The sequence below is a fragment of the Rhopalosiphum padi genome, chromosome 1 (genome assembly GCF_020882245.1).
Source record: "Rhopalosiphum padi isolate XX-2018 chromosome 1, ASM2088224v1, whole genome shotgun sequence".
NCBI lineage: Eukaryota > Metazoa > Arthropoda > Insecta > Hemiptera > Aphididae > Rhopalosiphum > Rhopalosiphum padi.
In genome coordinates, this window is record NC_083597.1 from 13039156 (window position 1) to 13052071 (window position 12916).

Below are 12916 nucleotides of genomic sequence, written 5' to 3' on the forward strand. Positions count from 1 at the left end.
ATTTTCGGACGCTATACACCGTCTCTCTGTGTGTGTGTGTGTGTGTGTGTAGGGTTCTCAGATATGCACACACACATACACTCGCACGCGTACACACACACACACACAGAGACGGACCAGCGTACGTGCGCGCGCACACACACACTCACACACACTTCTCCCCTCCGTTCTAATATGTATTATGCGTATATCGTACATATACACACTGTATAATATTATATGTATATATATATATGTATTTACGCGTCGTAACGGCGGCGTGCGCGAGAGCGAGACGGAGCGACCGAGTGCACGGGAATCCGCCTCGGCCGGCGCGGGTAGTACGTCCGGCCGCCGTCAGAGGGTCGTGCCGCCGCCACCCCTAACCGCCCCGCGTACGTACGCCGGTAGGCGCGCGGAGCGCTGGTCATCGGGCCGGCGGGCGGTCACCGCCGCCGCCCCCGCCCCTATCGCAGAGCGCCGCCCGCCCGCCCACCGATCGGGCACGATAAAACCCCCCACGCCGCGCGCCCGACCTGGGCAAGCCGGACGGTCGGTCGGTCGGACGGCCGGCCGGTCGCCGCTCTACGCCACGCTCGCGCCCGCGGACCAACGCGGCGGCGGCATTCGAAAATTTCAGTCTTCTCGGTCACTCTGTCGGCACTCGTTTCATGTTTCCCCCCGAGGCACACCACACAGCACCCTGTCGATCGGCGGTGCGCGCACCACCGCCGCCCCAACCACCATCACCACCGACACCGTCGTCGTCGTCGTCGTCGTCGCCGCTGCCGTCGTCGTCGTCGTCGTCATCGTCGTCGCCGTAGTCGTCGTACACATACACACGCACACGCACACACCGCGCGCTCTCACACCACCACCACCACCATAACCACCACCACTACCATCACCGCCACCCCACTACCGATACCGCCGCCAAGCGACATCGCATCGTGTAGTGTACACACACACCGTCGGCATACACACGCGATATTTCGCCCCGTTCGTACCTCCGTCACCGGCTGCCCCGTGTCGTCGAGCACACATCACAATATCGCGCGCTCCGACTCGCACGGACGACGAACGCGCGTCACACACCGTCGAGAGACTCGTCGCGATTTCTTCGGTTTTTTTTTTTTTTTTATCAAATTATCGGTTTCGTATTTTGGTTTTTTTTTTCTGTTCGCTTGACAAAAAACGAAAATATTATTTTTTTTTTTTTTAAAGTCATCCGCCGACTCGTGACCGTATAAACACGTCCGTCACCTACCCACCAGTTGACGTTTTTTAATTTTTTTTTTTTTTTTTTTTAAAAATTTTGCGATGTTTTTGCCCGCCAAACATGTTTTACCCGACCGCCAATGGCCACCCGGCGACACGCCGGCGTCACGCCGATGATGACGGTTCGCGCGCGGCATCACCGTCACCGCTACGACGAGTGTCGTTACTACAACACCGCCACCACTGATACTACTACTACTACACTCACTACCACCACACCACTACCGTCGCCGCTACAGGACTGCTCTAGCGACAACAAAACAGTACGCTCAGCTGATTCTCATGTGCTCGCACGCCGAAGGAGAAGCTAATAACGTAAGTTTAATATTTTCGAGTTATTCTATAATTATTCCGCTTACACGTCGTATTACGTTACCGCCATCGTTTTTTTATTATATATTATAATTATGAGGTATTTAATATTAAGTCGTGTACCGTTGGGTACTTGGGTTTATTACGAGCGTCGTAATTCACTAAAATAATATTTTGCTAAACAAGTCCGAAATCACGGGTGCTCATCGGCGTTGTAGTAATTATTTTTCGCACGATTTAGTTTTGTTTAGGAGTTTCAGAGTTAGTGATATTAGTGTTTCTACTGTATTTATTAATTTGTTCCCGGACCGACCACCGAATAGCTAGCTCGTATTAATATATCTCCCTTGTCGCGGTGTCCACGGCAAAGATAAAATTCTCGACTAATTTAATGGTGGGAGGTTTTAAATATTCTGTAGCGTACATTATATTCTCGTGGGGTAAAACCAACCTCCACACCTCCGGCATATTATTTACCAATAGAAATATTTTTAACATAAACACTATTCATACGTCATACCTAATATTATACGTATTAATTATTATTAAGTTTAATTATAATACAGCGTTTAGTATCTACTTAATGATAAATTACATTTCCATTTTTTAGTGAAAACGTTATTATTTTATCAATAGACAGGTTGACTAGCTTTTCAGACATGCCCCGAAAGTCTGTGCTTGTCGTTTGTCGGGTAATTAGTAAAATGTATAGTTCTGGGATTTAAGTTGAACGTAAAACAATGTTCGTATCGCTATTGATTTTGTATAAATATACTGTATGGTCTTAACAAATGAAAAAATTATACACGTAATTATTGAGAAAATCAAAACTAATAAATATTATTTCGATGGGGCTAAGTCTCGGTAAGACCCTCCTCCAATGTTCGCTCGACATAATAATATAGTCCTCGGTGAATTAAGATCGTTATTATTGCCATAAACCGTGGTGACATTGAACGATATTATTCGAGTTTGTATAAATTCCGCGGGACGAAAATACACCAGGCGCGTATTAAATTTCCCTACACACATCGTCGGACGATAATAAAGCAATAAAGCGCGATCGGCGAGCGACACACATCGATCGCGATAACAATATTATTATACTATTATTCGTCCAGGTTATACACGAATATTGTTATTTTTCCGATACTCGTGTGGATTACATGTTATTAATACAGCTGTAGGTACACGACGCGCGCGCGTAGTCGATCGTAATAAGCCGTCACACGACGATATTCAATTATTGTATATTCCGACAGTTTTTGTTTTCCGATTTACGCTTAGCATATATGGGTCGCGAATTATTTAGGTGAACACTCGTAAACGATTTTCTACACTCTGTAAATTCGCCGCCGTGTATTCCACACTATTATATTACTGTTTTTATTTATTAATACATAATATTGTAATAATATCCACGACGAACACATCGATGCCCGAGATTTCAAATTCTCGTTTCTACACGGTTTCTGGCGGCGGGACCATGCCGTACTTGCTACCCGGTACGTATTTAGACCGTTTTACATCACACGATATTATTATTATTAAGCATCTCAAATGACGTTGTTCACGCGCAATGTGCATAAAATTGTATGTATTTTTGTAAAAATATTAATTATAATTTATAAGTCGAGTAATCTGTGTATGGCGACGCGCAGTACAATAATGATGTTCCGCATCGATCGGTTGAAAGCTTATACTATTACGTACTGTAAAATATTATCGTGTTATAAAACGTCGACAGTGAGAGTGAATCTAAACAAAATAGTTACTCATAATATCGTATTATTATTATTATTATGACTGTTATAACAGGTATGTCGATTAGCGTGAGTCATTCCTCGTTGCGCACCGCGATCAAATCGTTGCATTCGTGTTTTTTTTTAGTTTTTTTATAAAATATAATAATATAATTACTATACTAACCGCACAAACATACACACACACGAGCGCCCCCGCCAGAAATGCCATATAAACGTAATTAAAAATCGTTATTTTTGACAAGACTTGTATGAGATATTAACCCCCCCCCTAACCGTTCCCACCGGTTAAAAGATAATTGGTATACCAAGGTATATTATGACGTGGTGGCCGGTTATTGTGACGTTAAGACGCGATATTAATCGATATTTGAACGTAAAAATACGAGACTCGAGTTAATGGAAAAATAAATCGGAAGTTTACGCGTTATCGGCTGAAATGTCGACGTAATAATAACAATATTAGTGTCTGGCGGTGGCCCGCGGCGGTGGTGGTGGTGGTGGTGGTGGTGGTGTTGTAATACATCGCGCGCGCACCGTCGTCGGCGAGAGTGTTTCGAAGTTTTTATCGCCCGACCCCGACCTTGACATACCCCGTGCCTTCGTTTAGTGCGGCATTTCCGTCGTAAACGGCGTAAGTACACACGTCTGAACGCAACTCGACCGAATCGTGTACACGTCATGTATATAATATTATTATTATTATTATTATGATCGGTGTGCAGAGGGTATATATTATACATCTATATAATGATAATAATAGTAATATAATAACACGGAAATCGCTGCTATACGTTTTTCACACAACGGAGTGGAAAAAAAACCAAAACAAACCGATTTGTCGTAATAATCGACAATATTTATTATCACCATTATTTGTATTGCGCGTTTTTCAGCGTTTGTCGTCGCGAGCGTTACACTTGTCACCGCATACAAACACACGGCACACCGCGCACAGGTGATATACGCTCGATGGCGGTCGACGCGGGGGGGGGGGGGTGGGAGGTCGATTAATTGGCCCCGTGTGTGTGAGAGGAGATGTGTACGTACGTAAATTACACAGGTCGTATACACTTGTCACAGCGGGTGGGCGGCGCCCCGACGAGGGGTCGCGACTTCGTATATACATGTATAGTATGGTTTATGTATACGTAAATATATTATTATTTGTATTTTATACGCGGTGGCCAGCGCAGCACCGTCGGCCGCGAGGGGGTGTATGTACACCATTGCGCTCCGCCGATTACGAACATTTAAATATTATCATTCGTTATTTTCGGACACGTAAAAAGCGTAAAAATCACATAATAACCATCCATACCTATTACGCATGCATAATAATATATCGGCCCCGATGATCGTTAAATGCCTCGCGCGGCCGCCACCACCTCTGTCCTCGTCCGTCTTTCGCCCGCGCCCACTCGCGCTAACCCGCGGCCCGCGTGTCCCCGACAACACTTGCTGTGCGCAAACAATAATTATGACTAACGCGTATTCGTGTGTTTTTTCTCGTTTTCAGCGCACGTAGTCATGGAGATGCAGATAAGCAACGCGTCCGAGTTCCCGTTGTACCACTCGATGGCGACGGGACCGCACTCGTTCCAGCTTCCCGGCGCCATACCACCCGTCACCACCATACCGTCGTACAAGAACACCATGTTCCCGGACAGGCTGGGCGGCTTCTATTACGACTCGGCGGGCGTCACGCACGCCATGCCCGCCGAACGGTGCGACCGGTGCTACGTCGAACTGTCGATGATCAGCAGTGGCCACCACTTCGGCAAGAAGCTGTGCGGCATGTGCGCGGCCAAGGAACAGCAAGTGTCGCCCAAGGTGGAGACCGAAATCCTGGACTTGGACTCGCAGCAGGTCATGTCGCAGCAACAGCAACAACAGCAGCAGCAACAACAACAACAACAGCAACAACAGGACACCAAAGCGTTCTTGCAGCACGGCGTCGTCGTGCCGCCCGGTTACGACAGGCCGCCGCAGCCACCCCCACCGCCGCCGCCGGCGGTCGAGTGGCCCGGCTACTTTCAGCCGCAACAGAATACGCTGTCCGGCGAACACCTGTCACCCGACTACAACAACGTGTCGACCACGACCACCACACCGCCGACGATGATGGGCGGGTCACCGCCTTCCGACATGCAACAACAGCAACAGTACCAGGCCAACTTTGACGGTGGCGGGTACGCGGTCGACTCGAACCAACAGCCCGGCGGAGGCGGAAGCGGAAGCGGCGGCGGCGGGTCCGGGTCCGGGACCAAAGGAAACGGGTCGTGGAAGTCAAACGAGGCCCGGCGCGCCAAAACTTACGAGTGTCCGGCTTGCGACAAGTGGTTCACCAGTTCGGGTCACCTGAAACGGCACTACGGCACGCAGTTGCACAAGAACGCGGTCAAGCAGAGCGGCAAACCAGATCCCGCGCTTTTGCCCATGAAACATCACTATCACCCGTACCGGGATCCGGCATACGTAGCGCAACAGAAGCTCAAGCAGCAGCAGCAGAACGGGTCGTCGTTGCACAAGCAACAGTCGTCCATGATGATGCCAGCCGACTTCCGCCCCGTCACGTCCACGTCATCGTTCAACACCGATTCTTTTTTAGAGCTGACTCCCCCAAACCTGACAGCAAGCCTCTCGGACAGTTTGGGGGGAACCCAATTCCTACCGGCCCGTCGGCCGGTCAGCAACAGCAGCAGCAGCAGCAACAGCAACAACAGCAGTACGGCAGGTTTCACGGACGAGATGCAAACTTCTTCTTATCCCAACAACAACAGCAGCAAATACCGGGCGGACCTAACGGTGGTCCGTACGGCGTCCCTCCACCCGGCCACGTCGTTCCCCGGCCACCGGCAGTCGACGGCGGGTCAACAAGCGCTTTCGGCATACCTGCACCACCAGATCACGGATACCATCCAGCCATACACCACCCAGGGTTCTATGATCCAAACAACTACCAACACGGATTTGTACACCACTATGCCCGACAATAACGGCCGTGGTGGCCATGTCTACCAACTCCACCACCACCCCCAACCGAATCATCTGGAACAGCCGTACCATCACGGCAACGCGATCGCCCGCAATCAACATCAACACCAGCTGCCGCCTCTGCCGCCGTCGCACCACCACCAGAGAACCGTCGAATATCAACAGCCGTCCACGACGGTGCCGCCGTCCCAGTACCAACAACAGCCGCAGCAAAACCATCAGCGCCAGTTGCACGTGCTGCAGCAGCGCAACATCAAACTGGAACCCGTCGAACAGGTCGAATACAACAGCGTTGACGACACACCGATGGCCAGCCCGGACTCGAGCATTGATCATCACCATCATCACCTTCAACACCACCAACAGATGCACCACTATCACCCTCAGTACCAAGGCCTGCTGGTGGTCGCGCCCATATCACCGCAATCGCCGCCACCGGCGGTGCCTTTGCCGCCGCAGCATCTCGACGAGGACACGATGGTCAGCGACAGCGGCGGTTCCGTCGACCTGGACACTGGTTCGCCGCCAAACTTTAACGGCAGCTGCGCGGAATTGTCGTCGTCGCACTCGTCGCTGGCCAAAAAGTTCCGGAAAGCCACGCGCGTCTCGTGCGACCTTTGCAACAAGGACTTCACGGACAAGTGTTACAAGACCCAGCACGACCAGCGGTTCCACAGCGGCGAGAAGCCGTACCGGTGCGGCGTGTGCGGCAAGCGGTTTGGCGAGCACAAGCAGCTGCAGGTGCACGAGCTCCGGCACAACGACAGCAACAAGGCGTTCCCGTGCACCGTGTGCACCAAAAGCTTCAACTTCAAAAACGATCTTGACCGGCACTTCATGTCCAGCCACTCGGCCGACAAACCGTACCAGTGCGTGCAGTGCGAGAAGAAGTTCGTGCGGTTGGACCACAAGCGGCACCACGAGAAGACGCACGACGACGCCGCGGAGAAGACGAAAAAGAAGAAGAAGGCGGCGGCGGCCGAAATGACGTCCGGCCGTTACGGTGGCCAACAGCTGCAGCTCGCCGAGGACCAATCGTAAAACACACACACATATTATACACGTATATTATTTGCACGATCGCGTGAATCGCGTTTTAAAATAAATTGTATGTTCTCCCCGTAAACACGTTAACGATTACGAGATAAAAAATTATTGTCGCGGGAGTAGGCGACGCGACGACACACCGTCAATGTAAATTGTATTATTATAATTTTTTTTTTTTTTCATTTTCAATTTCGGTCGAAACAACGTCATGCGCGCGTTCGTGTCGCGCAAACCACTGTCGGGAATATTACTGCCGTCGGCACGTCCGAAAACGCGTATGACCGTGTAGGTACTGTATAATAATACTATACTTGTATCGATTTACTGTTCCGGACGTCTTTTCGTCCGATAAAAATCGCGCCGATGTTTCTGAACCTGACCGGTCCGGCATATTCCGGCACCGTCATTATTAGTGAAAACATTTTTCGAGATTGACCGGCATTATAATTTATGTTGTACATAACAATAATAATAATCCTAAATCCAGGGGCATTACAATATTGTTAAGAATTTTTTTATTAATATATTTTGCAGCCCGCACCAAAAAGCCGACTACAAACCTAACCCAATCCATATCCCTCCCCCTCCCCAAAAAAAAAACAAATAAAATAAAAATAAATAAATACCCCGTCTCCCATTGTTGCGTCGTTTGTTGATGGCTCAATATCTTATACTAAGTATATACCTAATATATGTATTATTATTATTTTATACATTTTTTTTAATTTGTTGAATTTATTTTCATTTGATTTTGGGTACCAATATTGCATTAGTTAAAACATATCCCCCACATGTTACATATCACACGACGACGCTCTAGAATTATTATTATTATTATATTATTACTTATGACATTCGTTTGTTTCGTACCTGCTATTAACTATATAATATAATTGTATGATAATATTATATTGGATATATAAACTGATATTTTTATTTTGTGACCCACTATAATATTATTTTGTGTTAAGTAGATTTTTTTTTTGTTTATATAGCGGTAAGATGAACGCGTTAATTATTATTTTTTTATCGCCCTTTGTCCTCGGTGCGAATTTTTAAGTTTTTTCACATATACACACAGTTCTGTTACTTTTCCAAACTTCATTGTATTAATTGTCCATAATATTATGTGTTATTACGCCAAGTGTTTATTATTATTATTTTTTTTTTTTGATTTATTTTAAAACAAATATCGATAGTACAAAAAAGTACCTCGTAGATATTGTGGAAGACTACTACTACTACTACTACTACTACTTGGTATCAACAAACAAATTTATATAATTATAAGTATAACAATAACAATTATAATTATATATTATATATTATTAATAATTAGCAAAATTATTATATAATGTTTTAACGAGCAATAAGTTTGTAAATAAAAACAAAAAATAATAAAGATTGATTAGAAATAATACGTTTTTTTCAGCTACGCCGTTTGTGCGTTTGGTTTCCTTATAATCTATAAAAATTATGTACATATAATATGGTTAAATAGGTTGATTTTACAAGCAATAAGTGTGTGGAGTCGCCCTTCTCTCCCGTCCATCATATACACTTCCCGCTTCATTTCGACGATAGGGTCGTGGATTTTTAACCCAAGAAAGACCCTTTTAATACGTCGTAGTCATAGCTGGTATATAATAAGGGATGGGAAGTGATTCTTATAACCCTTCGCGGCTTCCACGCCGCCGTTCTTCCTCTTTTAACCGTATTTTATTAGGTAGTATTACGGTACACTTATTTCAAACCGACTTAGGGCGAAATTGCCGCCGATTGTCAGCTATACGAGTCTGGAGAAACGGAAAATTACTGGTTAAAAATCAAGTAGCGTTCAACGAGCTTTATTATTATTATTTATTTATTTATTTATTTATTAATTGCTAAAAGTAGGTATGCGTAGATTGTCCAATCGTAAACAATTACATTAATGATATTACCAAAACGTCTATCTTGAATTATCGTTAAGAAATAATAATAAATAAAATAAAAAAAAATAATATTAAGAATATCGCAGAAAGACGGTTCTTCATTTGACAGTTGGCGTCATCCATTACTAAGGAGGTTGATTAAACTGTATATTAGCATTATTATTATATCATTTTTGTCGACACACATCAAAGGTTTGTAATAAATAAATTGATAATATAACATATTATTATGTAAAATGTAAATTATGTTTGTGAGATATTTTGCGTATGGTTAACCATGCGCGTGTGTGTAGGTATGTAACACTTGATAAATAGTAAGTGTCTAGAACATTTTAAAAACCTTCGATTCATAGCGAACACGCAATGATTCGAGATCGGTAAATCATGTTATATGAATTATTTATATTATATATAAATAGAAAAGAAGATTACTATATTATAAGTGACGTAAATAATCAATATGGTAAAAATATATTTTCAATCGTCGGTCATCGTATATGGTAATAATTTCATATGCGTATTTTAAGTACTATCGTGTTATATAATTATACTATCATTAAACTGATGGTTAGGTCCCAAACCAACTACAAAGCCAAATTGTATTTTCATTTTTCAAACACAGAAATGTTGCACGGTGTAGCCTGTAGGTAAGTAGTAAGTACTATATATATATATATATACTATACACTTTATGTATTATATTATATTCGCTTTATTATTATACAGGTAGCACACCCTGACTACCGCCACCGCCATTTACCTCCACAACCTATTCAAACTCTTCCACCTCATCATCCTCATGTGCGTACTATGTGCATATATATATATATATATATATATTCTTAGAGTTTTGTATAATATACGTGGCAGTCCCGCGTGTTGGTCGATAGAAATTTACATTTTTCGAGACCGTTCTCGCGCGGTCACTGCGGTAGAGGACCCACCGAGCAAATGACGTCTAAATATTTACAAGTGTTTGTGTTGACCACCGTCGTAAAAGGTTATATACATTATATGTGCGCTACACACACACATATTACATAAATTATGCCACTGCCTGCACACACTCGTCTCTCACACACATATATTTATATATACAGCGTTCAATATAAAGTGTAGTACCTACTTAGGTACCTATGAAACGGTGGGGTAGTGAAATGTCATAAATAATAATAATACAGCATATGGACGTATCAAAACACGCATTGGTCGGATATTGTATAATATAGAGGATAGTATTTGGTTTGGGAAACATTTCAAAATTAGCTCCGACGGTTGAACGGTTGAGATTAAATAATAATCAGTCTTATAGTTTTCTTCCGTTATGGGCACATCGCGCTCTGCCGTCGAAAACTATATACCTATATATAGCGGCCCATTTGATATTCGTCTTGTTTATAATAAATGGACGTTCATTGTAACTTACCACAGTACTACACTACTACAGTAAACTTTATCTACCGAAAGTTACTGACAGTTACTGTTCTAAGACACCACGTGAGTAAGTAAGTATCTATTTAAGTTTACGAATTTATAATAACAATTTTTTTCAGGATAACGAAATATTATAATAACTCTATTCTTTAATTATTACGAAAAAATATTTAAGATTATGTCAACTTATAAAATTAGGTAATTATTTTCATACAAAAAGTATATTATGATGTATGCAAATAAACTTTACAAAAGTCAATTGCTAATTGCTGTGATATAAATAATATATTATGAGAGTTTATTAAAAGTTAATGTATGTGGTATTATTTGGGGTGTAAATTTGACTTCCTCTCTTTTTGTGGACAGTATGTTTGTGTCCGGTTATAGACGAACCTGCAGATTGGCATCAATATGTTAACACTCCTATGAGGTATGGTATCCAAACAAAACCTATAGGTATAGAGCAAGCTGCACAAGCACACATCACACGGTAGATGTATAAAATAATATTAAAATTGAAAATTAGTAATGTACACACGATTTCCTTGCAGGAATAGATTATGAAATTGTTCAACAATTTTTTTAGAAAATAAACGTTAGCACATCAGTTGTTATTCATATAACACATGTCATAATACAATCGAACTGTTATACAACGGTAAACAAGCATTTAATACCAAACCTAATAATACAATCATTTGAAAATCATCACTTTAACTGCAATAAAACCTAAATTCATTGGGTACAACTCTTAACAACTTACCGTCTTACGTATAGTAATATATTTATTTTTTGCTATCTTGTCTAATATTTTGTTGAAAGTTATTAATGTTATTTGACATATCAAAACCACACAGTAACATTTAATTTATAGCAATTTAAATATTATATACTTTATGAACAGATCATAATTATTTATTAATAATTGTTGTGCAAAGTAGACAGTAGTCTATTTAAAATTAAAATTATTTAGTGAACTTTTACTCAAAATTTGAACAATAAATATCTACTTTTCCTGTGGTATTTATTAAATATGTTTCAACCTTTTAAGAAAAGAAAAGGTCCACTCAGGTGTAGCCATTGACACAGAAAGTGTGCAAAATTGTTTTAATTATATTGTTTTATGTTTGGAAATATACCTATCAGGGTTGCAAAATAATGACATCTATGTCAGTATTCAGGAATGTTTCTAGTCTTCAAAATTTTACTTTCTGTAAATGCTATAACATACTCTGCAAAATTGATTTTTACCTTTTACCTATACGTCGTTCGGGTTTAGTGTTACAAAATATATTTTTCTCATATTGTATTAGTATTTCTGAATACGTCTTATTTTATATGATAAAATATGTATATTAAATAATAAAAATATATTATTGTATATTGATATTAACTGTCAATAAAAGTTATCAGATTGGTAGTTAAAAAAAAATCACATCTATTACCCATACCACTTTTCCTCTCCGTGTGTTCGCCTTTGAGGCTCTAAATCTAAATTATTGACATGTTTGGCTACACGATAGTATATACGTGACGTATAATAGTTATCCAGTTATAGCTTATTATAATTATTAATTAATAATAATGATATAATAATTATATCCATATAATAAAACATACGCAATATTGTTGTCTTTTATTTAACATAATATGTTAGTAGATTTTTACTTTTTAATTTAATGTTTGTTTTATTTTATGTAAATAAATGTATGCATAACACTATTTATAAAAACTATAAAATATGACAGTTGTATTGAATAAAAATGTAAGCGAACATACCTAGTTCATTTTCAAAGCGATTGGTTGTTTTATTTTCAGTTTTATGAGCCAGTCAAAACATTTTCCTCCACTCCGCCAATGAAAAATAAACTATATACGTATAATTCGTCTTAAATTTGTTCTTCGAGGAATAAAAATAATACATCCATTATTTTATAATATTAAAAGATGTTTATTTTATTTATTCTTTTCCACAAGAGTATAATTATTCATAATTATACTGAAATATCGCTCACATTTAAATTTATTCCCAGTACAAACTTTTAGGAAATTTTAGTATTTCGTGTTAGTGTTAGTGTAGTGTTTATTTTACAAATAATAAAAAGTATAAACAAATCATATGCTGTATAGTTTGAAAAATACATAGAAAAGAAATAAAACGCGACGATTTTA

At 41.3% G+C, this 12916-nt stretch overlaps 1 protein-coding gene across 2 annotated transcripts; it reads left to right on the forward strand.

Moving 5' to 3' along the window:
- Positions 1-621: 621 nt before the first annotated feature.
- On the forward strand, positions 622-7960 carry LOC132918048 (rac guanine nucleotide exchange factor JJ). 2 transcript variants are annotated; one of them, XM_060979120.1, is made up of 2 exons: positions 622-1572; positions 4852-7960. In XM_060979120.1, exon 2 carries the CDS (start codon positions 4863-4865, stop codon positions 7368-7370), a length of 2508 nt encoding a protein of 835 aa, XP_060835103.1. In that variant the 5' UTR covers positions 622-1572; positions 4852-4862; the 3' UTR covers positions 7371-7960. The 2 variants fall into 2 exon arrangements, with proteins under 2 accessions (XP_060835103.1, XP_060835096.1); XM_060979113.1 differs by lacking the exon at positions 622-1572 and adding an exon at positions 1642-3074.
- Positions 7961-12916: the final 4956 nt, after the last annotated feature.

Coding starts and splice junctions, on each gene's coding strand:
- LOC132918048 (XM_060979113.1), top strand. CDS start 3,005: ATGCCCGAGATTTCAAATTCTCGTTTCTACACGGTTTCTGGCGGCGGG. Junction 3,075..4,851: donor CATGCCGTACTTGCTACCCG/GTACGTATTTAG, acceptor TCTCGTTTTCAG/CGCACGTAGTCATGGAGATG.